This window comes from Ascaphus truei, chromosome 17 (genome assembly GCF_040206685.1).
Source record: "Ascaphus truei isolate aAscTru1 chromosome 17, aAscTru1.hap1, whole genome shotgun sequence".
In the NCBI taxonomy this organism is placed as follows: Eukaryota; Metazoa; Chordata; class Amphibia; order Anura; family Ascaphidae; genus Ascaphus; species Ascaphus truei.
This window is the reverse complement of record NC_134499.1, coordinates 44,716,786-44,742,081: the sequence shown is the minus strand read 5'-3', so window position 1 is coordinate 44,742,081 and position 25,296 is coordinate 44,716,786. Positions and strand designations below refer to the sequence as shown.

Sequence of the window (25,296 nt, the reverse complement as noted above, 5' to 3'; positions counted from 1 at the left end):
CTAATACATGTACAAAATTAAAAAAATTAAATAAAATAAAGAATATAGATATGAGATACAAAAAAACAGTCCCAGTACACTGTTATCCAGAGCCTTTGCAGCCTGTTTGGAGGGAACACCACTCCCTTGAAGATATCTAGAAAAAAGCCAAACAAAAAAAGGCGCACTCATAGTGTAGTAATGTTACAAAAGTATACGGATCTGGATTAAATATAAACTGCGCACTCACAAATAAAGCAGGATTAATAGCATATATGAGATAATTACTCAATCACCAACAGAAACAGCAGGGTCCCAGCAGAGCCTCTTGTGCAGATCCAGTGTCCCGTTTCTGTATAAAGGGGGGGCGGTGGTTGTAACAGACACTCTGTGTACCGGATGTGGAATGTGCTTTCCCTCTCTGATCTCTCTGCAACGCGTACTCGTCCTCAGCTGTCAGGACTTCCAGCTGCTCATACATCACAGAGCCCTTCTGAATCGGCTGTAACACTCCCAGCACGAAAACACTGCTGTTGACTCCCAGATGGAACAGGGCTGTGCACTCCCGTTTGCACGTTAATGCTTGCAGTACAATAAAACTTGCAGTATTTGCACTCCAAATAACCCCCCCTACGCGTTTCGTCTTTTGAACTTCGTTAGGGGATATTAAAAAGTGGTCTTCAGACATTATTTATAGTTTGAATAAGCAATCATAGACCGACACATTTTGATTAGATAATCATTAACAGGTACAGTATGCACTCAAGGTCTAAAAATTAATGCCTTTCACTGCTGGTAAACAATGTGATTTGATATAGGCACTAGACTTAGGCCGCACATATAGTGCCCGCGACCGTGACGCCACCATAGCCGTCACCGCTAGCGAAAGTTGTATTTACATAAATACAATGTAAAAATATAAAAATACAATATGTTTAGAACAAATGGATACATGAAGTTATAAATGACATTAACTTGTAAACATGATAAAATTTATATTCATAGTAACATTAACTTGTATACATGATGACATCTGCATTCATAGCATGTCAAAATAGATGGAGCTGCTAAAGCAAAAAAGAGATCAAGAGGAAAAAATGAAAACAGGCATTATTATGAATCTTATAATTATTGTATCATACATTAAACAATATTGAATATAATATAAATGAATGGTACACACACACACAAAATATATATATACACACACATATATATATATATATACACACACATATATATATATATATACACACACACATAATATATATATATACACACACATAATATATATATATACACACACACATATATATATATATATACATACATACATACACACACACACATCTATACACACATCTACAAACAGTGTTTCACTTACTTTATACTGTTGCATATCTCTTAATTTCAAAGGACATTAATTACAAAAAGAAATGTGATCTAAATTTGACTCATTTTATGATTTTTTTTCTAGTTGTGTTTGTCAAGACGGAGAGATTGGAGATGGCAGAAGTTGCTATGGAAGCAATTTAAATCAGATTCAGAAGCTAAATATTGAGGGAACACAAATGAGGAAACTGACTGGTGCACTGAGGATATTTGGTAACAAAGTGATGTTCCTGTTTGTGACCTCTATTTGGTACTCTTGTAAAGCCATGGTAAAAAATATAAACAAACAAATCATGCAGTGAGCAACCCTGTATAGGGATCTGTGCTAGAGAAAGCACACTGGAGTCAAAACACGGGTGCATATGTAACGGATTTCTGACCTGGACTGACCCACCCAATCTCACATTGGCCTCTGTGGTCTAACCAGTCCCCATTACAGTGTAGTGTCTGGTGGTGCACCTGTTGGCAACAGGATTCCTGGATCTCCCGCATGATGTTGTGTGGGGATTGCCAACCCAGACAGGCAGCTGAGGTAGTGTACTTGAGTCCTACCTATATCCAGTGCAGCGCCTCCACCTCATCAGCATCCCTGCGTCCGCAAGGGGATGGTTCTGATGAGGAACTCCTTCTTGGTGATGCCTTCCCCTGCTGAGTAATTCCAGACTCAGACAGTGAAGTGTCTTTATCAAGGTCCATCTTTATTGGCATGGTGGTATTGGCCAGCTGCCCCTCACAGCTATCAGCTTAGCCGCTCATTCCTTTGCTGCACTCCATCTGGAAAGTTCCTCCTTCTCCTAATGGTTGGCTTTCCACCTCTCCCCTTAGGGAGATTCAACAGCTTCTCTGTCTCTCTGCTCAGAGCTGCACAGACTCACAGCTAGCATGAGACTACTGCAACACTGTTGCAGACCTTCACGTGCCTCTCACTGAACAGAGGCAGCACAACAACAGGAAACTGAACCACTAACTTTAGGCAGTGCTGTGTCTTATATCACCTCAGGAACAGGCACATCTCTGATGTCACTAAGGGTGGACACCAAGCATGTTGTCACTTCCTTTGGGACATATGACACCTCACCAGGGTTTGAGGGCAAACCTCCATGATGACTACTGGCAATCCTGCATACTTACCAGGTTTACTGCCAGCATGAGAAAGAGATATGTACACCAATTTTACACATGGCTACACATATTTACTAAGCAGTGCTACTCTGTAAGTCACCATGCAGAATGAATTGGTAAGAGTGTCAGGTGAATTAACTTTAAGGTGTCTTCCAGCATGGAAAGTGTCTTAGAAAGTATTGCTCATTGTAATGAAAAAAAAAAAAACATAGGCTCATATTTACTAAGCAGTGTTATTCTAAAAGCAACAGAAGACTATGTCTTATTGGAATCCACTATAAGGGCCCCGTATTTATAAGGGCCCGTATTTACTAAGCAATACTATACAATAAGACAACTTTCAGGACTGGGATACATTCCAGTCAATGCTGTGCGTTACCGTATGGCAGTAGATTGATATATTTTCTTTAACTGTGCACGCAATGTCTTGTATATAATGTATACCTTGCTCATTTATGTAACTGTACTTGTAACCATGTATTATTTGATTTACTCTGTGCCCAGGACATATTTGAAAACGAGAGGTAACTCTCAATGTATTACTTCCTAGTAAAATATTTTATAAATAAAATAAATAAATAAATTAGTAGATATGATTAAATGATGAGCCATAAGAGGGAGGGTCTATTTGCAAAAGTAGGACAAAACCAGTGCAAAAAATACCAGCCATATGCATCCAAGAAAATACATTCTTATTGAAAGTAATGGGAGTTTTCACTTTTTTGCAGTTTTCACAGTTTTGCAGCTGGGAGACTTTAGCAAATAACCCCCAAGTTGACTTCATGAATAGCACTGCTTAGCATATTTGGTCCACATTGTCTTCTAGCACAGTAATGTGTCATGTAATTGCACTGCTTTGTGAATGTAGCCAACAGAATAAAAAAAAATCTGATGTACATAATGATTCAATACTATTCAGTGTTTCTGTTAGCTGATTAAGGTTCACAAGTAGTTTGACTAGTAAAAGTCAACCACAGTCTGAAATACGGAATATGAAATAGCACTACTTAGTTAATATGGGTCCATTAAGGATAATTTTCAATTTTGTACTTTACATTGTAGAGTGTAGTTATAGTAAAATATTGTTCCTGTAGAAATGTACTTAAAATGTAATGTACTGGTACAACAAAATCGATGAATAATTTACATATTTCCAGTAAAAAGCTATTGCAGTATGAAAATAATTTATACTTGATTAATGAAACTGTAATATAAAAACTGTTATACAGTACTGTAATAATCTACACTCAGTATTATTTCTCAACAGAGGAAGGTTGTGCTTTGACTTTGCGAAAATATGGTCCCTACACTGTGTTTGTTCCTTCCATTAAATCATTTAAAATCAATGTAAGTATAAAGATTCTGGAAATTAGTGGGTGGGGGGAAGTTTGCATTTCTAATAATTTGATGTGTAAAATGATCTTTCCGTAATTAATCCTTATCTAATATTTATCACATATTGCACATTTATTGATAAGATATTTTACCATTTCTCTGATTAAAGTAGTTTGTGAAATGAAATTCAGTTGTGCACCGCGCAATATTTCATAATAAAAACACAGAACACTAATGTCCTCTGGATTTTTACAGAGGTCCGTTATTGACGTAACGAGGCATTGTTAAGGCTAATTGGTATCTTAGAAGGTCACTAACACTTAGTGCTCAAGATATTCAAAAGAGGCGCTCCCTCTTAAAACGGCTATCGAAAGAGCCCTGTTAGGGTAAACACAGGGCTGAGAGAAAGGAGTCATATTTTACTAGAGTGCCAAGGGCTATATATATATCACTCCAAACACACCCGTTATACTGTATAACACCTGGGAGATATGCTAATATGCAAAGTATATTTAAATGAGCGCAATTAGCATATCTCCCAGGTATCTCAGGTGTATTCCTTTTTGTTCACAGGTGCCTCACCACATATTGTCTAAAGGTATGTTCGGAGGGCGGATATATAAATGTATTGTCCTTACAGTACACTTAGGCTGCGCTTAGAGCGACGGTGACGCGACATCGCATCAAAACAAATGCATTGTAGCCGTCGCGTGCGCTTATAGTAAGCACGATGCGACGGAGCAATGGCTTGGTCGCGATCGCTGTAAGTCATCTCAATTTGATTTTTCCAGCGACCGCAGCCTGACGTCGCCGGCACTATAAGCGTAGCCTTAGGGGCCTATTCTAGTAGCTTTGAGATCGCTGCTAGATCGCAAGTTTGGCATGTCCCGCCGGACATATTGTCAGTTAAGTTATCACAGTATTCAGAAAGAATCTGAAGCCACGCGATAGGAAAATGCCCAAACCATACGATCTGCAGCGATCTCTTTATTGTGGGTAGCGGGGCTGCGTTCATAGAAGCACCGACAGCGCTCCTCCGCGCTGACACTGAAGCTCGCCTGCTCAATCAGGAGCGATTACATGGACTAGCAGGCGAGCCAGCGTGCGTGATCAGAGGCGGTTCACTGATGTCACTGGGCCAAGAGCTCGCAAAGCGTAGACATCAACGTTATGGCGCCAATGTCGTCACGCCGCTTCGCTCCGATTGGGTGTTTCAGCCAACAGCGCGCTCTGGAACAATTTCAGCTGTCGGCTGAAAATCCCAGTGATTCAGCGTGCATGCGAACGCTCACTGAAGCCCCTTCTGAAGACATCCTCATTGAGGATGACGGGGCTCATCACGGAGCATCCACACTGCTCAGCGCTGTCGGTGCTTCTATGGACGCAGCCTTACCCTGTCCGCTCTACGTTCAGGAACTGCACGGTACTTTTCCTCCGGGAAGATACCGGGCTATACCTGCTAACCGCGAGCAAGGCAAAAGTTGGAACTTGGCTGCAAACTCAGAACTTAGTCTCAGCTACGCAGGCTTCTCCTGCCAGGCCTGCCTCTCTGTGTCACCGGACCCCGACTCTCCCCAGATGCTGCGGGTCTCCTGACAACCCTGTCTTGCTCTCCCACACTGGGTTCCTCTATCTCCTGCTGGCCAGTGCCAGAAGATGGGCCTAACCGGAGGTCAGGCCCAGCTTCCAGCGTGCACCGGTGTGATAGAGACAGGGTCAGCAGGAGGCACAAAAGCAAATTATTCTCAGAGGCCCTGATAATACAGTCTTAGTCAGCGATCTGGCTGGACTACTTATTCTGTTTATCCTACACAATTGGAACTAGTGTTGCTGATTGAAGGCAATATTTGTAGAACCTTATCGCAATCGCATCTCTCTCCCTGCACATCTCATTTCTCTCTTCCCCCCTCTGCACATCGCCTCTCTCTCCTCCCCCCCTCTGCACATCGCCTTTCTCCTCCCCTCTGCACATTGCCGCTCTCTCTCTCTTCCCCCCTGCACATCTCCTCGCTCTCTTCCCCCCCTGCACATCTCCTCTCCGTCTGCACATCGCCTCTCCCCCTACTGAAAATCTCCTCTCTCCCCCCTCTGCACATCTCCTCTCCCCTGCACATCTCCTCTCTCTCTCTCCTCCCCCCTGCACATCTCCTCTCTCTCTTCTCCCCTCTGCACATCCCCTCTCTCTCTCTTCTCCCCCCTGCACATCCTCTCTCTCTCTCCCTCTCCTCACATCTCATCCTGCCCCCTACACATCTCATCCTGCCCCCCTACACATCTCATCCTCACCCCCTACACATCTCATCCTCCCTCCCCCTACACATCTCATCCTCCCCTCCCCCCTGCACAGCTCATCCTCCCCCTGTACATCTCATCCTCCCCTCTCCCCTGCACATCTCCTCCTCAACCCTGCACATCTCATCCTCTCCTCCCCCCTACACATCTCATCCTCCCCTCCCGCCTACACATCTCATCCTCCCCTCCCCCTACACATCTCATCCTCCCTCCCCCTACACATCTCATCCTCCCCTCCCCCTTGTACATCTCATCCTCCCCTCCCCCCTGCACATCTCATCCTCCCCTCCCCCCTGCACATCTCCTCCTCCCCCCGCACATCTCATCCTCCCCTCTCCCCCTACACATCTCATCCTCCCCTCCCCCCTACACATCTCATCCTCCCCTCCCCCCTACACATCTCATCCTCCCCGGCCCCCTACACATCTCATCCTCCCCTCCCCCCTACACATCTCATCCTCCCCCCCCCCCTACACATCTCATCCTCCCCTCCCCCCTACACATCTCATCCTCCCCTCCCCCCTACACATCTCATCCTCCCCCCCCCCCCCCTACACATCTCATCCTTTGCAATGTTAGAGGAAAAACTACAGGATTTAGCTACATTATGAATGTGAGGGAGGAGTCAAATGTTTCACCTAGGCAGCGTGCTTGTGATACTGGGTGTATGATTGTGCAGCCAACAGTAATATCGAAGGGGGCAGTAGAGACAGGCTTGGGAGGAAGTATGTGGAGTTCTGTCTTTGACATGTTGAGTCGGCAAAGGGCCATCCAGGATCATATGTGGAAAGACATTCAGAGGCTTTGGTCTGTACAGCAGGTGTAAGGTCAGGGGTTGATAAGTACATCAGCATAGAGGTTATAGTTTGTCCTAAGAGATTTGCGCCAAATGTAAGAAGCAAGATTAAAAAGTTGCATGCATTCAGATGTAGCAAGCATTATTACTCCTGATAACACAGAATAATACAAGAAATGACGTGTTAAAGACTAGTGCCATGCAAACAGTTGTGTGTCCATAATCAGTGTATACTGTAGATGCTCAGCATCATTATACAGCGAGGCATGTCAATTATCAGTGTATAGATACTCATAATTATACAGCACTTGCATGTTCATTATTAGCGTATTATCTAATTCTCACACACTCCCCCGATCACACTCACCCACATTCTCACACACTGCGCACCCCTCTTGCACACTTCCCCTGCTCCCTCCCTCCTCTCCCACACACATTCTTTACCAAAAAAATTCCTAACCCCACACACTTTTCCCCTTACACACTTCCCAACCCTCTCCTCCCCTTCCTCACACACTTCCCCTCCCCCTCCTTCCTCATAACACTTCCCTCAACCCTGACACTTCCCCCATCCTCCCCCCCTTAATGAAGATGGGCCAATATCACAATTGTGCAATTATGTAATTCACATAATGTATTCCACAGGAAATAATAGCCAAAGATTTATGTAAAGTTCACATTGTTCCTGGCCAGCATTTGGCAATAGATCTGCTACAAAAGAGTAAACTGTGGACACTCAGTGGTGAAATCTTGGAGTTTTCAAACAAGGTAAGAATGCATTTGGTAGTTGTTTTGTGTAGCTCTCATACTTACAACTATCTCTGAGGCTGGGGACTGAGTCACTTGTCACTTACTGGGCCACACTTGGCCTATGGTCAGATGGCAGGAATAATACAAAACACAGTATGGCTAATTCAGCTAGTTTACTACACACTTAATAACAACTCTGGCACCTTGTAATCCTCAGCAGAGGGTCACTACATGCTGTACCCATTTTCAACACAATCTTCAAACACCGCTGTGCGGGTGTGAGTCAGTGGAGTAGCCACCCAATCCTGGGTATGTTGGCTTATGATGGTGCCGGCACACCATCGGAGCTCATGTTGTACTGAACCTGTTGCAGGCCTGTTCTTCAAAAGGGTGCTTCAGTATCACTGTGTCTTTATGGCCGGTGAGGACCTCCTCCAGCCGTGGGTGAGCTCTTTTCCACCTTGGAACTGCAGTTCTCAGCTCCTGCCACCACGTGCACTCTCAGCAGACCTGGAACGAACGTGGTAGCACTAAATTCTAGATGTTTATAAATTGTCTTTTTTTTAAATGAAGACTAGCAATTTAATAAAATATCCATGGTAGCACCGACAAATCATTAGACGGTACTGCATGCTTCCATACAACATAGAGTACAATAGAAAACATAATTAATTATCTTTACATTTTCACACCATTTATGCTTACAAACATCATAGGAGCTCCAATATGCATTATATCAGATTTACCTGAATTATATACTGTATTATTTTAGAAAAAGATGTAATGCAACAGGAAAAAGCAGAATCAGATATAGAAAATTAAAATGTATAATCCAAAATGTTAAAAAAAAAATTGACACACAACAGTAAAACGTGTAGCTAATTAAACTACTTGAATCTGCTATTTGATTTAGTGTTAGCTGAAGCATACTCAACATTTATCAAAAGTATTGAACCTCTTTCCTTAGGATTTCATTGCCAAATCTAGACCTGATGTGATATATACATTATTGAAAATGGACCTACCAGCATCCAATGGGATTATCCATATTATTGATAAACTAATAACTAATGACAAAAAAGAAACCCTTGGAAACCAACAGGTATATTATTGTTTATTACACTTTATATATGCTGCATGTACGTTGGGTGGAATACATTGGGTGGGTTGGAAAAAGAATAATACACATAAAGATAATGGCCGTATTAACTAAATGGTGCTATTCTACAAGATACTGCTACCAGAAGATGCCATTGCAAAAGCGATTTTTATTTTTTTTATTTTCTCTCCCCCATTGATAAAACTGTATATGACAAGGGAGGGCCGCAACCCCCCCTCCCCTCCCCCACCCTCCACAGGGCCGCAACCCCCCCCCCCCACCCACATTATTTAAATATTATTCCACATATTTTTTGTTTTTATTATTATTCAAAGAAAAACAAATATATGAAACAAAGCACACCCTTGCAAATTCTTCTAATAACTTCACTGCAGGTGTGGGAGGGTGTCAACAAAAAGGGAGGGAGACTGCGTAAAATGGCCACCCTCTTTGCTAAAAATGTAATTCCTCCCGAACATCTATAGTACAATAATAACAGACACCCGATCTGGATTCCACAAGGCCACAGGTTTTTTTATTTCTAAAAGACCTTTACAAGGAGAGATGTCGGCTAGGCAGACCAGCCAAATACCCAGAGCCAAACAGCATTGATGCAGCTTGTAATCCCTGCTGATGTGCACCCAAGGAGTTAAATCCGACCGCAGGGTGAATGCTCCCTTACCACTTGCCCTCAGAGGGCTTATGGCCACTGTCACAAATGGCACACCTGTGAGAATGTGACTGTTATATGTGACAAGGGTTGATAGACACAGCTATCTAGCTGACATACAATATATGCACACAGTTTCATCAAATAAATAGGATAACTTACATTATCGCATAACATTGAGCAGATTCCTTCAGAGAAGCTTGAAGTTGGAAATATGGAAATCCACGTGTGCAATAGACAAACACACACTGTTGAATTTCTCACTCATACCAAATTCAGGGTTTATATCCAAACGTTCTTTTAATTGAAAACATCATATGCCCCCCTTCATCAATATCTATAAACATCTTTATGGCTAGTGAGGGCAAAAAACTTCTTTTGAATAAAAAGCAGCCCGGATATAGAAACACGCAGAAAACTTTTTCTATAAGATGCAGATCACCATCTCCCTGTTGCGTATGTATAATTAAAATATACATATGGATAGCAATCTTAATGTGGTTAATAGAGAGATGAAAGAGAAAAATTGTGTATAGGTTCACACAGATGGATATAATTCCAAATTATTCTTTAGAGATTGCACTCACAATTTAGCTCTTGTGTTTTATGCCTCTCTCACAAATACAGTGTGATGACGATGTCTGTTACATTTGTCTTTTTCCTCACCTGATGGCTGGGTTATGTTTGGGAATAAAAACAACAAAAGAAACACATCACGCCATATGTTTGCTACTTAATGTGTCTCTTTGTAATAGCGTCAATATATACTATCATTCTCTCTTTGTATCAAGCCTCTAAGAAATGGAAAGGGTTTCCTACGGCAGACTTTGAGACTTGCTCCCCACTCTCTCTGCTCCCTGCTCCGCGCTCACCCATGTAGCTATCAGCATACCTCACAGGTATCTCAGCTGTGCTTCACAATAAACATTTAACTATGAACCAGGAAGTGGAATTGGTCTGCTTGTAAAAGAAGCCAGGGGGAGGAAGCTACTACAGGCATGAGCACCCAATTGGTGCTACATGACAGATATGCACAGAGGTGGTTACGGTATAACAGAAGAGGGACACAAATATTCACTGCCCCATCTGCCAGAGTGCCACACACATACTGAATGGAAATACTTCATTTTTAAATAAATAACTCTACAAACTACAGGAAGTCATTCCGCTGGCTTCCAACAGCACACAAAATGGGGTTTATCTGACCTGGCCTCAGTAACTCATAGCCCTCAGTATTTATTATTACTGTGCTCTAAGTCCTTTCAAGGTTACAATCAACAAAATAGATATTCCTTTGAGGTATGCTAGTAGATAGTGGTGCATTGCAAGCCATCAGAGATTTTTTAATTACATAAAGAACTACTGTACATACAAATACCTCTTACCTCTCCCATCGTACTTTCAGTGTCTCTTCTGCTAACACCTCCTCCTCCTCTATTGATCTCTCTGTGTGGGTACCCCAGGGCTCTGTCTTGGGACCTCTTCTCTGTTCTCTGTACACACGCTCTCTAGGGGACCTAATAACACCTCTTGGGTTTAAATATCACCTCTATGCTGACGACACACAGATTTACTTTTCAACACCCGACCTTATACCTGCTATACAAACCAAAGTTTCTGAATGTCTCTCTGCTATATCATCCTGGATGGCCCTCTGCCACCTTAAACTCAACATGGCTAAAACAGAGCTCGTATATAGGAATGGTCCAAGATGACCACTAAAGAAATCCCATAGATATGCACTCAACTAAATTATAATATAGAGTAGTTAGAATTGTTATGCAAACCATATGGGTCACCAGGAGGTTAAAAACACAAAACAAAACAAAACAAAAAATTATTTATTTAATACTATGCAAATATAAACTTATCTATTTGAATACACCTAAATTATTTATAATTATTATCTATTTATATATAAAATCATCTAAAACGTTATCCACAAAGAGCAGCTGCGGAGCATGTCAAACAGAACACAAAAGGGTATTTTTCAAATTACTTATCTGTGATCAACATAAGTATAAGTATCGCGGCCTCATTAGTAGTCATGGGCCCACAGATATACAGTTTCAGTATTGTAGGTCTATATGTGTTCACCACAAATGATCAGGTGCCCGTATGTGTGGGCTTCAATAAGCCTGTATATAACCAGTTCCACTCATACAGTTGACAATGGGCTTAAAGGAGCCCTAGACCTATTGCATAGCTTCACTGTCTATATGCAAACTATAATCCCATAGTATAACACTCCTCAGAGATGGGTTATAGTACTCCTCAAATGTGCATATATATTCGCAGTGCGCTAAATATCACCCGTTCTGTTGGTATAGCATATAAGCTACAGGGTTGATCCCTCCTGCTCCGTCTCGCGCCCAGGAAAAGAAACCGGCTGACGTCATCTGTCTGCGCGTCGCCTTTCATCCGACGATCGTTTCACGCCTTACGGCGCTTCTTCAAGGGGGGGAAAAAACCCTATATCCTAAAACAGAGCTCCTCATACTTCCTCCCAAACCTGGCCCTATTCCCTCCTTCCACATTACTGTTGGAAGTACGATCATTCACCCAGTAGTCCAAGCACGCTGCTTAGGGGTCACACTCGACGCATCTCTCACATTCTCCTCTCACATTCAGAACGTTTCTAAAACCTGTCGCTTTTCCTCCGCAATACCACTAAGATACACCCCTTTCTCTGTTGCTCTACTGCTAAAACTCTGACTCAGGCCCTCATTCTCTCCCGACTTGATTACTGTAACCTCCTGCTGTCCGGCCTTCCTGCCTCTCACAATCTATCCTAAACGCTGCTGCCAGGATAACTCTACTCTTTCCTAAATCTGTCTCCGCGTCTCCCCTCCTGAAATCCCTCTCCTGGCTTCCGATCATATCCCGCATCTCACACTCCATTCTTCTCCTCACTTTTAAAGCTCTACACTCTTCTGCTCCTCCTTACATCTCAGCCCTAATTTCTCGTTAAGCACCATCCTGACTCTTGCGTTCCTCTCAAGGATGTCTTCTTTCTACCCCCTTTGTATCTAAAGCCCTCTCCCGCCTCAAACTTTCTCACTTACTGTCCCGCACCTCTGGAATGCCCTTCCCCCCAATACCCGTTTAGCACCCTCTCTATCCACCTTTAAGACCCACCTTAAGACACACTTGCTTAAAGAAGCATATAAATAGCACTGTGGATTATACTGGACACATGATACATATAGCTTGGCCCCCTGCAGACGCACTTACCTGAATTCCCTCCTACTGTCTCTGTACGTTCTCCCTACCTACCAATTAGACTGTAAGCTCCTCGGAGCAGGGACTCCTTTTCCTTAATGTTACTTTTATGTCTGATGCAGTTATTCCCATGACCTGTTATTTATATTATCTATTATTTATTTGATTACCACGTGTATTACTATAGTGAAGCGCTATGTACATTTATAGTTCTATATAAATAAAGACATACAATACAATACAAATAAGGATAAAGTTAGTAATAAATTGTTTCCACTAGGGGTATAGTAGAGATTGTCCAATTCAGTATAAGTAAAGGCTCATAAAAGACCAAAGTATGATTTGAAACATTGTAGAACTTTATTTCTGTACTTCAAGCACAAAGATCCAAGCAGGAGGTAAACTGCTACATGTTCACTCAACAAGTCACTGAGCAACATTACATTTTATACACTGTATACATACTAACCACTCATTACAGATTAACCACTCTTAATGACTAAGGCTGCGCTTATAGTGCCTGGCGATGCGACGTTGCTCCGAAACAAATACATTGACTCCGTTGTAAGCGCGACGGCGACGGAGCGACATAGTGACCAATAATTTTGAAGTCAGGTAAATTTGATTTTTTTAGAGACAGTCGCCACATGTGACTGTCTCTAAACCAATCAGATTGCGCTGCCCGCCCCCTTCGTGACATCACTGGCCTTGTCGCCAGCGACTTCGCTAAAAACCAAATTACAACTTTTGCTAATGGCGACGTCATCGGTCGCGTCACTGTCACCAGCACTATAAGCGTGACCTAACAAGACTAAACGTGTCTTTCTGGTATTGTCTATTCTATACGGCTTTCTTTTATCAAGTCTTCCGTGTGTTCATTTTTGTTCTATTGTATATTTCTTTTCTATTAATCAACCAAGGCTTTCATGTGTTAATTTGTGTTCTTGGCACACTCCCAAAATGTCATCCTATTTTAACATTTTCAGTCAGGAGGGGTCATTACAATTAGAATGTAGTTGCAGCTGTGGTGTCATAAGCGAGTTAAAATGCACATACATTCAGCATGCAATGTAATATGTATTAGGTTGTGGTATATATGTATATATACATAAATTAAACGGAAATAGCCGTGTTACCACACGTGTGTGTGTGTGTGTGTGTGTGTGTGTGTGTGTGTGTGTGTGTGTGTGTGTGTGTGTGTGTGTGTGGTAACACGGCTATTTCCGTTTATTTTATGTATATATACATATATACCATATCCTATTACATTGCATGCTGAATCAATGCACTCCTCTCCACAACATGCACAAACAGATACAGTACAAAGGTAATGAGGGCCCTGATCCTGAGAGTTTGCAATCTAAAAGAGCCCAGATTATCGCTAAGGTCACGCTGCACGCACGCCTGGCATCCTGTGCACAGCGCTTCACGGCAATCTGTAGGCAGCTTTCTGCAGCAATCGGAGGCATGGGGGGCGTGGCCTAAACGGGGCGGGTGGGCGCAGTTATGAACTTGATAGGCTGTCATTGGTTCGTGGAGATGCTGAAAGTGGGTCCACCCCTCTCCCCTCTTCATTGGCAAACCTATATCACAAGTCACAAGTCAGCCACGGGTGCAGTGTTCACATATCACAGAGGACTACACATGCCAATTCTACACATCCACGGAAAAAAAAATCTAAAGCGTTTATTCACCTCCTTGTTCATAAGTAACCCACCCCCCCAATTCTCAAACACATACCCATTGCTTGTGTTAGTGGCACTTGGAGCACAGACACTGAGGTTGAGATGACAAGCAGAGGACACACTTGTCCAGCTCACCCTCCTTCCCCATAGTCGCACCCTGTCTATCTCCTCCGGCAGCTTCCTGGTGATCTGATGATTGCCTCTGATTGGCTCCCTGGCGCACCATGTGACGCGTTGCTATGTGGGAATACAATCCAGTTGTATCCCCTGCCGGTTGACACGTCACAGTATGCAGTGAGCCAGGAAGCGAGCAGTCACCGGGGACTGATAAGGAGGGGGTAAGGGGCTAGTGTGAGGCGCGCCACCGACTGTAGCGGGGACCTAGCCTTACTCTCTTTGTGAATACTGTGTTATGACTAATGGGCGTTAATTAAGTAATAATCCCTGAAGAACAGGGCATTACTGGCCAATAATGCCCTGGTTGGAAGAGTTGAAGGCCCGAGGCGAAGCCGAGGGACTTTAACCCAGCCAGGGAATTATTGGGCAGTAATGCATTGTTCTGAGGGGATTATTACTATTATAGGCTAAATTTATTATAATTTTTTTTTTAATATATATACATTTTTCATAAAAGAGACATTTGTAGCCATATTTATTTCTATCAACATGATCGTCTACATTCTTTTGCTTTTACGGCACATGTTTATTGAAATTAAATTGTACATACACACCACCCCTCTATATACACACACTCTGCAGTACCCCCCTCTATACACACCAACACTCTGCAACCCCCTCTATATACAGTACACAAACACTATAAAGACCCCCCTACACAAACTCTGCAGACCCCCCTCTCCTCTACACCCACAAAACACACTCTGCAGCCCTCCACCATGTTCTACACTCACAAGGCACAAAGAAGACACACACACCACACAATACACACAGCAGCACCCCCTCTAAACCCACAACCACACTCTCAGCCTCCCTGTAATCCACAAAACTGCAGACACACACCCCAACAAAACAATCTGCTACCCTCCTCCCTCCTCTACACCCACTGAAGACACAGTGCAGGCCCACTCTCCACCTACACAACACACTGCAGACCCACATACACCAACAAAACAGACTGCTGCCTCCCTCTACACTCACAAAACGCACACCAGCAGCCCCTCCTCTACAACAACAAACACACTGCAGCCCCCCTGTAAACCCACACACTGCACGCGCGCGCACACACACACACACACACCCCAACAAAACACTCTGCAGCCCTCCTCCACCCTCTAGCCTTCACCCACAAAATACACACTTCAGGCACACACCAACAAAACAGACACTGCAGTGTGGGGTTGTTACTATTCCCCTCTGTGTTGTTGTCTTAATGAGTAAATGTTAATACACTATACCCTCTGCATTTGTGTTCTTGTCTTCATATGAGGTTAACTAGGAGTTCGCAGACCTGAAGATTTCACTATATGGACCAACAGAACACACACTGCAGATACCCACAAACACCAATAAAACACTCAGCGGGCCCCCTTTACACCCACAAAATACACAACAGACACACACACTCCTTCTCCTCTTCTGAGCTCTCTGCAGGAAGGGTGGGGGAGGAGTCAGTGCCTTGCTGGTGCCTCTTGTCCAATCACCTTCCCGACTGAGAGCTGCTCTAGCTCTGTGTGGACGAGAACTGAAAGTTGGTTGGCTGAAAAACTTGCCTGGAATTTAACAGCTTTAGCCTATAATTTATGTTAATGTCACATTAAATTCTGTAGGATAACGGAGCTTAGGAAATCTGAGCCATCATTTGTAAAGCTTACAAATGAAACTAGACAAGCGTGTTTATGCTTTGTCAAATGTTAAATACTTTTATTTTTCTTGTGTTCTCCAGACCACCATTGGTGACATTCTTACTAAATCAGAACAGTTCAGCAGATTTGAAACTATGTTGGAGGTGAGTTTTTTTTCTTTACTGCAGATGACAGTGTAAAACATTTTTTTAGCCTGGTATTGAAAAGGAAATATTATGGAAGATGAACATTGTAGCCGAAACCCTTCTCTTAAAGAAAATAGTGGCACAGGACAATGCCAAAACTGTCTCGTGGTCTGGTAATTTACTAAAAACCTAAGGGAGGGTTAGAGTTGTATCACTAATAATGGGGGAAAAACGACAACCCAGTGATACCTCCATTGTAACCCCTCTTATTTCCCTGTATATGTCATCCGTTAGTACTGTACAGTACACCACAGTCAGACCCACTAGACAACAAAAACCAGATGAAAATATATATAACTGCTTCCACCCCACACACACTAAGCATGCAACCATCTACAGTCAAGGCATATGATACAAACGGATGTGCTCGGACACAGCAGACAGAGGCCAGCAGATTACAGCCTTGAGATCAGATTTCATAAACTGTGGATATAACCACAGAATTGTAGACCAGCAATTCACAAACCTGTTACCCTGTTTTTTCAAGTACTGCAAAATCAAGTTTGGAGTTTCTTTGAGCAAAGAGGGTGAGGATGCAGTCACCTGTTTGCGAGGCACGGGAAAACAGGGACTCATCTGGGAACCTCTGCAATTCTAGAGCGAGATGAAGCAAGTAAGTTAGAAGGACATAATCAATAGCACAGTTGAAGGTAGCACAATTACTTGTAAAGGCTTTAGGAAACTAAAAAAAATGCTGAATCTCTGGAAAATTCCCAGTAGGGATATTTTTTTATTTCAGTAAGGATTTTCCACACGTGCCAAGAGGTTGTTGAATTAGTGTAGAATTGTTCACCCATGTGAACATGCCGACTAGTGAACATGATGGAGGGAGCTATATGACTTATCGCCTATTGGGTTTGCTTTTCTCCCTCCTAGAAAAGGGGATGGTTTGTTACAGGTGGTGGTGCAGCAGATGCGAAGAGTCAGCAGCAGCTGCAACACTTCTAAACACTTACTGTATAGGAGGCATGGCTGCTACCCTATATATGCAGGGTTTTGATTAAAAGGCCCACAAAGCACCTATTATTTTTGAAGTGAAACTTCTTTGCTGGCACCTACCACAAAACAAAATCTCGTAGGACTAAAAGTGCTTAATCAGGGCGCGCTCGTGACGTCGGCGCAGATGCACGCTTGCTAACGGAACTCTGTGCATCCCACCCGGCATAATACCTAATAACCCCCGATCAGTACCTCGGAGCAGCCTGAGGGCGGCAGAGCACAAGGGGATGTCCACCAAGGGTGACAAGAAGCCGGGGACCCTGGATCTCTCCCGGTTTGGCCGTGTCCCGCCAACGAGGGAGGATAAGAAGAAAAATAAAGATGGCGTCGAGGCACACACACGGGAGCGCACGCCGTCGGACTCGGACCGGGAGGGAGAGAGTCAGACGCCTGGGACAGAGGGAGACACGGCAGGCACAAGAGGGAGAGCCCTGGCAGGCACAAGAGTGAAAGCCCTGGCAGAGAGAGGCACAGCTGAAATAGACATACTGCACCGACACACTTTATTCGAGCAAATGCCTGGTTTGTACCTGGCAGAAACCTGGAATCCGCCACTGCTCACCTCTTGCATGCTTCGTTGCGCTTGCCTTCCCAGCCACGGTTCATGCCTGGCTGACGGGGGCCTGATCTTGTTAAATGATAATGAGAATGATTTACTAGGCTGCGATGTTTCGATTGTCCACCAGATGGCATAAACTCATGACTTAAGTAATGTGTGGCCTTTGCAAGTTGTTTCGTTTCCAAAAAAAGTTACTTTATCCCAGTACAGTATGCTATTGTGTAACTTGTCCTTGAGACTGAAGGAATAGTTGCAAAAAATGTATCAATTTAGGCTTTACATACAGTAATGTATTAAATAAAGACAAAGATCATTTTCACTTACACTATTCTACAGAGACATGAGTGAACAAGTGGAGCCCGTGTTCCAAAAACCTGACAGAAGTTATGCTTATTTGATATGGGCCGCTATAAATGCAACAGAGGATAAGATGGCAACAGTTGTTCAAATTTATCAGTATTTTATCGAAAATTATGACTTTTACAGATTTTCGCCAACTCCTCATTTGTGGAAGCATGCAATAAGGAAAAGGTTATGTAGTGACCCCTGTTTTCACCGTATTGAGCCCCAATTTGTTGGAGGGTATTGGTGTGTGTCACAGGGTTTTTCCCGTATCTATGATAATGGAGGCGGCAAAAGGCGAAGGGTCGTGTTAAAACGAAATAAGAAGCGACAGTCCCTGCCAAGCAATGCGCCAGAACCAGAACCAGAACCAGCAGCAGCACCAGCTTATCATCATGGTCCTGCCGTCGGTGACAAATCTGAGATGGATTTCGCAGCCAGTTTTGATGAAGCTTGCATGTACCTAAGCGATTTCCCGCTGACTACAGGTGGGCTAGTCCCTCTGCAAAATGATGAAAGCTGGACTGGAAGTGGGCCGGCGCCAGCGCAAGCTGAATGGGAAATTTAGTAATACTGTACTGTACAGTATGGTGAGTACTGTATTTTTGCCGTATTATTTTGGTGGGGCTGGCTGGGAACTTCTTTAGGGGGCTGACCATTACTGTACATTAAAACTTTTCATTTTGTTTTTCCTCAGAAAAGAAAACGGCTAATGGGGGGATTTCGATGGATTATATTGTACTGTATGCTGATGTTTTCCGGCCATACAGTATACTGTGTAATAAACCCGAATAAATAAAACTACTGTATGCATTTATTCTACAGTACATGTTCAGTAAATTACTGCACATACTGGGGGCGAGATGTGTTTGCAGCAGAGAGAGATTTAATAATATTGTACAGTGAGCAGGGGGTTCCCTGAGCCAGAAATTAATGCTCAGGGAACCCCCCTGCTCCTGATCAATATTATTAAAAATACGGAAAATGCTGCGTCATTACCATAGCGGATAGCCGCTAAGGCAATGAAGGGGTTAACCCACCGTGCCCGCTTTATTGTGTGTAGTGGGGATGGGTGAGGGGGGTATTTGGCCCTTGGTGTGAGTTTAGGACTTGCGGGAGGGGGGGGGGGTTGCGGGTGCACTTAACCCCTTCACGATCGTAGCAGTTAATACCGCTACGGTCATGAAGGGGTTAAGCCCTCCCGCTACCCCACCCCCCCCCCCCCCCCCCCGCAAGCCCTCCCCAACCATCGTTGGGGCGAATACCCCATTCACCCACCCTCCCGCTACCCACAATAAAAAAATACACACACACAGCAGCCGCCAAAAAATAAATAAATAAATGACAATAAATACATTGGAAATACATTTTTATTGATAGTGTAGATGTGCAGGGGGTCTCCGGAGCTGAACCGCGGTGGTTTTAGGTCTGGGGACCCCGTGCCCCCCGAGATACAGGCCCCTTTAGGGGGTGCCGGTATCCAGCTCTGCGTTAAAAGCCCCGATCACGTGACCGCGGCCTGTAAACCAAGCAGAGCAGAGGGATACCGGCACCCCCTAAAGGGGCCTGTATCTCGGGGGGCACGGGGTCCCCAGACCTGAAACCTGTGCGCTTCTGCTCTGGAGACCCCCTGCACATGTACACTATCAATAAAACACATACAATATACAGTATAAATAAACACTCGTTCTTTACCTTAGCGTCTATGCGCTATGGTAAAGAAGCATCATTTCTGTATTTTAATAATATTGTACAGTGAGCAGGGGGTTCCCTGAGCCAGAAATTAATGCTCAGGGAACCCCCCTGCTCCTGATCAATATTATTAAAAATACGGAAAATGCTGCGTCATTACCATAGCGGATAGCCGCTAAGGCAATGAAGGGGTTAACCCACCGTGCCCGCTTTATTGTGTGTAGTGGGGATGGGTGAGGGGGGTATTTGGCCCTTGGTGTGAGTTTACGACTTGCAGCAGCAGCAGCACAATTAATAAATAAATATAAATAAATAAATAAATAAATGACAATAAATACATTTGAAATACATTTTTATTGATAGTGTACATGTGCAGGGGGTCTCCGGAGCTGAAGCGCACAGGTTTTAGGTCTGGGGACCCCGTGCCCCCCGAGATACAGGCCCCTTTAGGGGGTGCCGGTATCCCTCTGCTCTGCTTGGTTTACAGGCCGCGATCACGTGATCGGGACCTTTAAACCAAGCAGAGGGCTACCGGCACCCCCTAAAGGGGCCTGTATCTCGGGGGGCACGGGGTCCCCAGACCTAAAACCACCGCGGTTCAGCTCCGGAGACCCCCTGCACATCTACACTATCAATAAAAATGTATTTCCAATGTATTTATTGTCATTTATTTATTTATTTTTTGGCGGCTGCTGTGTGTGTGTATTTTTTTATTGTGGGTAGCGGGAGGGTGGGTGAATGGGGTATTCGCCCCAACGATGGTTGGGGAGGGCTTGCGGGGGGGGGGGGGGGTGGGGTAGCGGGAGGGCTTAACCCCTTCATGACCGTAGCGGTATTAACTGCTACGATCGTGAAGGGGTTAAGTGCACCCGCAACCCCCCCCCCCTCCCGCAAGTCCTAAACTCACACCAAGGGCCAAATACCCCCCTCACCCATCCCCACTACACACAATAAAGCGGGCACGGTGGGTTAACCCCTTCATTGCCTTAGCGGCTATCCGCTATGGTAATGACGCAGCATTTTCCGTATTTTTAATAATATTGATCAGGAGCAGGGGGGTTCCCTGAGCATTAATTTCTGGCTCAGGGAACCCCCTGCTCACTGTACAATATTATTAAAATACAGAAATGATGCTTCTTTACCATAGCGCATAGACGCTAAGGTAAAGAACGAGTGTTTATTTATACTGTATATTGTATGTGTTTTATTGATAGTGTACATGTGCAGGGGGTCTCCAGAGCAGAAGCGCACAGGTTTCAGGTCTGGGGACCCCGTGCCCCCCGAGATACAGGCCCCTTTAGGGGGTGCCGGTATCCCTCTGCTCTGCTTGGTTTACAGGCCGCGGTCACGTGATCGGGGCTTTTAACGCAGAGCTGGATACCGGCACCCCCTAAAGGGGCCTGTATCTCGGGGGGCACGGGGTCCCCAGACCTAAAACCACCGCGGTTCAGCTCCGGAGACCCCCTGCACATCTACACTATCAATAAAAATGTATTTCAAATAATTTTTAATGTGTGGATGTTTGCGCAGAGAGAGAGCAGCGGATCTCTCTCTGCTGCAAACACATCTCGCCCCCGCCGCCCATACAGTACTGTAGTATCATTTATGTATGTGCATATACAGTACAGTACAGTACTGTATGTTAGGGCTTACAGGGGTTGTTGTTATACAGTATATATATATATATATATATATATATATATATATATATATATATATATACTGCATTACAATTCATTATAGGGGACGGCTTCACAGAGAATAGCTCGCAAGCGCCACCATGTGTATTTTGACGGCATTGCAGTATTGTAACCAGCCGGAATAAAAAGCTTAAATTCCTGCCGGAAAATAACGCAATGCACTCTGGCTGAAAAATATCAGAAACCTGAATACACCCGAGTATACCCGAATTCGCGGGACTAGCCGTGCTCGAATAAAGTGTGTCGCCAGTGTAGAGGTGAGAGCTACTGCAGAGCGGGAGAGAGGTAATGCAGATGGAGAAACTGATCACTAAACAGGACCTTCAGAATATGCTCAAAGAAATGCAAGCTGGTTTCCAGTCAGCTCTAGAATTTAAAGCAGAAGTTTCCTCTCTGGTCAAAAGAACTACAGAGCTGGAAAACAAGATGGACACTGCCTTATAAAACCAGGTAAATACTGATGATGCCGTCCTGCAACTTGGTGAAGAGATAAGAGCTATGAGAGATGAAATGGATGATCTTGAGAACAGGGAACGAAGGCAGAATCTGCGAATCCGCAATATTCCTGAGATGGTGTCCGCTGAAGCCCTGCAGCCATATCTTAAAAGGCTCTTCCTCTCAATAGATCCCCAACTACAAGACAACGAACTTGTGATGGACAGAGCTCACAGAGTGTTTTGACCTAGATTTGGGGTTGACTTCGAAAACTACTCTATCCAGATCTTCCAGGACGTATCCAGATTGACAATAGACCGACGAAGAGGACTGCGCCCGGTAACATCAATACTTCAGGAAAAAGGGATTCGATACCGATGGGCCTTCCCGTTCCACCTTGTAGTCAACCATGAGGGCAGACAGGTCCCACTCTGGTATCCTGAGATCTGCTTCTTTTCTATCGACTTTAAATCTGGCTCCCAAAGACAGATCAGACCATCAATGAGAGGCTTAGGTTGAGAAAATGGAAGATGATTGATCGAGGGAGCAACGGCCCGGAGATGAAAGGGTTAAGTCTTTCTGTGTCTTTGAAGAGGCTCCGTTGGGTTTTCCTGAGTTAGAGCCTGAAGCGGTTCCTCCTACCGGTGATCTTTCAACACGTGACAACGCAAAGAAATTTGTCGGGACTTCAGCTATCGTCCTCTTCTCCCCCCCCCCCCCCCCTGTTTACCTCCTTTGTTTGTTCTTTATATTTTATTATAGGGATGGTTTTAACTGTGACCTGGTGCCTGCCGCTTGCGACCCGAGCCCTGATCTGCTACAGAATATATATTGTGGAAGCTGGAGAATGAGCAGACTAGGGACCCCAGGGGGTGGGTGAGTAGGCCTCGGTCTTAGGTTTATGATGCGACAGAGACTTTTGGGGGGACTGGTCATCTCACTTACACCCAGGCCACAGACACAAAGAACCGCGCGTTCATTGGAAGAACAAGGGCAAACTGCCTGACATTAATTAGATTCCATATATCTAAAGTGATATTATAGTAGGAAAAGCTGCATATGTTTATGTTATGCACAATCAGTAGGAATGGTTGTATTTGTTAAGTCTCTATATTCTGCCCAAGTTACGGTGTAGGTCCAATCGGGAGGTCGAGAGTGATAGGGTGCGGGGCAAGGGAGGGAGGTCTGCATGCCCGATGCCAGGGCGCCCCCAGTAGGGCCATATACCCGTCAGGCCAGACTATGTAGGGCAAGCATTTCAAACTTACGGGCCCCATGTGGCCCGCAACGATTATCTTTGCGGCCCAGCCAATATTTAGCTTGCAATGTGCCAGGCAGCGCTCGCTCTCTGCAAAGGGGGAAAAAAAAACCTCTCCTGATTGACTGGCACGTGTTGGCACGCTGCCATAATTTTTTTTTGGCCCGCAGCAAGCTTCGATCACCCCCCGTTCCAATTCCCCCCCACTCCGATTCCATTCCGATTCCCCCCATGTGTATGTTTGTGTATGTGAGTGTCTGAGTGTGTGTGTATCTGGGTGTGTGTGTCTGGGTGTGTGTGTGTGTGTCTGAGTGTCTGTGTGTGTCAGAGAGAGAGTGTCTGAGAGAGAGTGACAGAGAGAGAGTGACAGAGAGAGAGTGACAGAGAGAGAGTGACAGAGAGAGAGTGACAGAGAGAGAGTGACAGAGAGAGAGTGACAGAGAGAGTGTGACAGAGAGAGTGTGACAGAGAGAGTGTGACAGAGAGAGTGTGACAGAGAGAGTGTGACAGAGAGAGTGTGACAGAAAGAGTGAGTCAGAGAGAGTGAGTCAGAGAGAGTGAGAGAGTCGGAGAGAGGGAGAGAGTTGGAGAGAGAGGGAGAGAGTCGGAGAGAGTCGGAGGGAGTCGGAGAGAGAGAGAGTCAGACAGAGAGAGATAGTCAGAGAGAGATAGTCAGAGAGAGAGATAATCAGAGAGAGGGAGAGAGAGATAATCAGAGAGAGGGAGAGAGAGTCAGAGAGGGAGAGGGAGGGAGAGTCAGAGAGGGAGAGGGAGGGAGAGTCAGAGAGGGAGAGGGAGGGAGAGTCAGAGAGAGGGAGAGAGTCAGAGAGAGGGAGAGAGTCAGAGAGTCAGAGAGGGAGAGAGTCAGAGAGGGAGAGAGTCAGAGAGAGAGAGTCAGAGGGAGAGAGAGTCAGAGGGAGAGAGAGTCAGAGGGAGAGAGAGTCAGAGGGAGTCAGAGAGAGGGAGAGGGAGTCAGAGAGAGGGAGAGGGAGTCAGAGAGAGGGAGAGGGAGTCAGGGAGAGGGAGAGGGAGTCAGAGAGAGGGAGAGGGAGAGAGGGAGAGAGAGTCAGAGAGGGAGGGAGAGTCAGAGAGGGAGGGAGAGAGAGTCAGAAAGAGTCAGAGAGGGAGGGAGAGAGAGTCAGAGAGGGAGGGAGAGTCAGAGAGGGGGAGAGAGAGTCAGAGAGGGGGAGAGAGAGTCAGAGAGGGGGAGAGAGAGTCAGAGAGGGGGAGAGAGAGTCAGAGAGGGGGAGAGAGAGTCAGAGAGGGGGAGAGAGAGTCAGAGAGAGGGAGAGAGAGTCAGAGAGAGAGGGAGGGAGAGAGAGTCAGAGAGGGGGAGAAAGTCAGAGATGCCAAGTGTCAGGAAGAAAACATTAATTTTATCGTTGTTCTTGATCTTTTTTTTATACTGTACGTTTTCGAAATAAACCACGTTTCTATGAAAATTGAAGTTTTTGTTTTTTTGCAGCCCACATAAACTTAAATCTTGTTTATTTGGCCCGTGTTAGCCTTTGAGTTTGACATGCTTGATGTAGGGTAGGTCGCAAAACTGGGATGAGTGGGTGGTTACACTCCTCTTATTCTATCATTTTTCTTTTATTGTTTTTTTTCCCCCCTAAGTTCCCAATATGGGAAAGTACCCTTCTTTTCCCCTATTGTACCCCACAACCACCAACTTAAGCCGAACACAACTGTCATAAGCGAGAGAGAGATGACATCGGGAAGGGCTAGCCAACTCCCATTGAAATTAGGGTCCCTGAATGTTAAGGGCCTAAATAGTAATGGTAAATGGAGATTGGCCCTAATAGAATTCAGAAAACTGAAAGCAGAGATTTTCTTTCTGCAGGAGACGCACTTCGATACCTAGGAGCCCCCAAATACCTTCAGCAGGACATACCTCATTGCATTTTATTCATCTTTTACCAGTAAAAAAAGGGGGGTTTCGATTTTGATAAAACAGGATA

General features: G+C 44.7%; 1 protein-coding gene across 4 annotated transcripts in view; it reads left to right on the top strand.

The window, feature by feature from the left end:
* The window catches only part of STAB1 (stabilin 1), a 474,288-nt gene that overhangs the window by 133,105 nt on the left and 315,887 nt on the right, over positions 1-25,296 (top strand). For all 4 annotated transcript variants that reach the window (XR_012788655.1, XM_075575004.1, XM_075575003.1 and 1 more), the window contains exons 10-14: positions 1,457-1,584; positions 3,761-3,840; positions 7,562-7,684; positions 8,634-8,768; positions 16,246-16,308. Coding sequence is in view for 3 of the 4 variants with exons in the window: in XM_075575004.1 (XP_075431119.1) it covers positions 1,457-1,584; positions 3,761-3,840; positions 7,562-7,684; positions 8,634-8,768; positions 16,246-16,308 (529 nt within the window). In the remaining variant the exon portion in view is untranslated. The remainder of the gene's footprint in view (positions 1-1,456; positions 1,585-3,760; positions 3,841-7,561; positions 7,685-8,633; positions 8,769-16,245; positions 16,309-25,296) is intronic.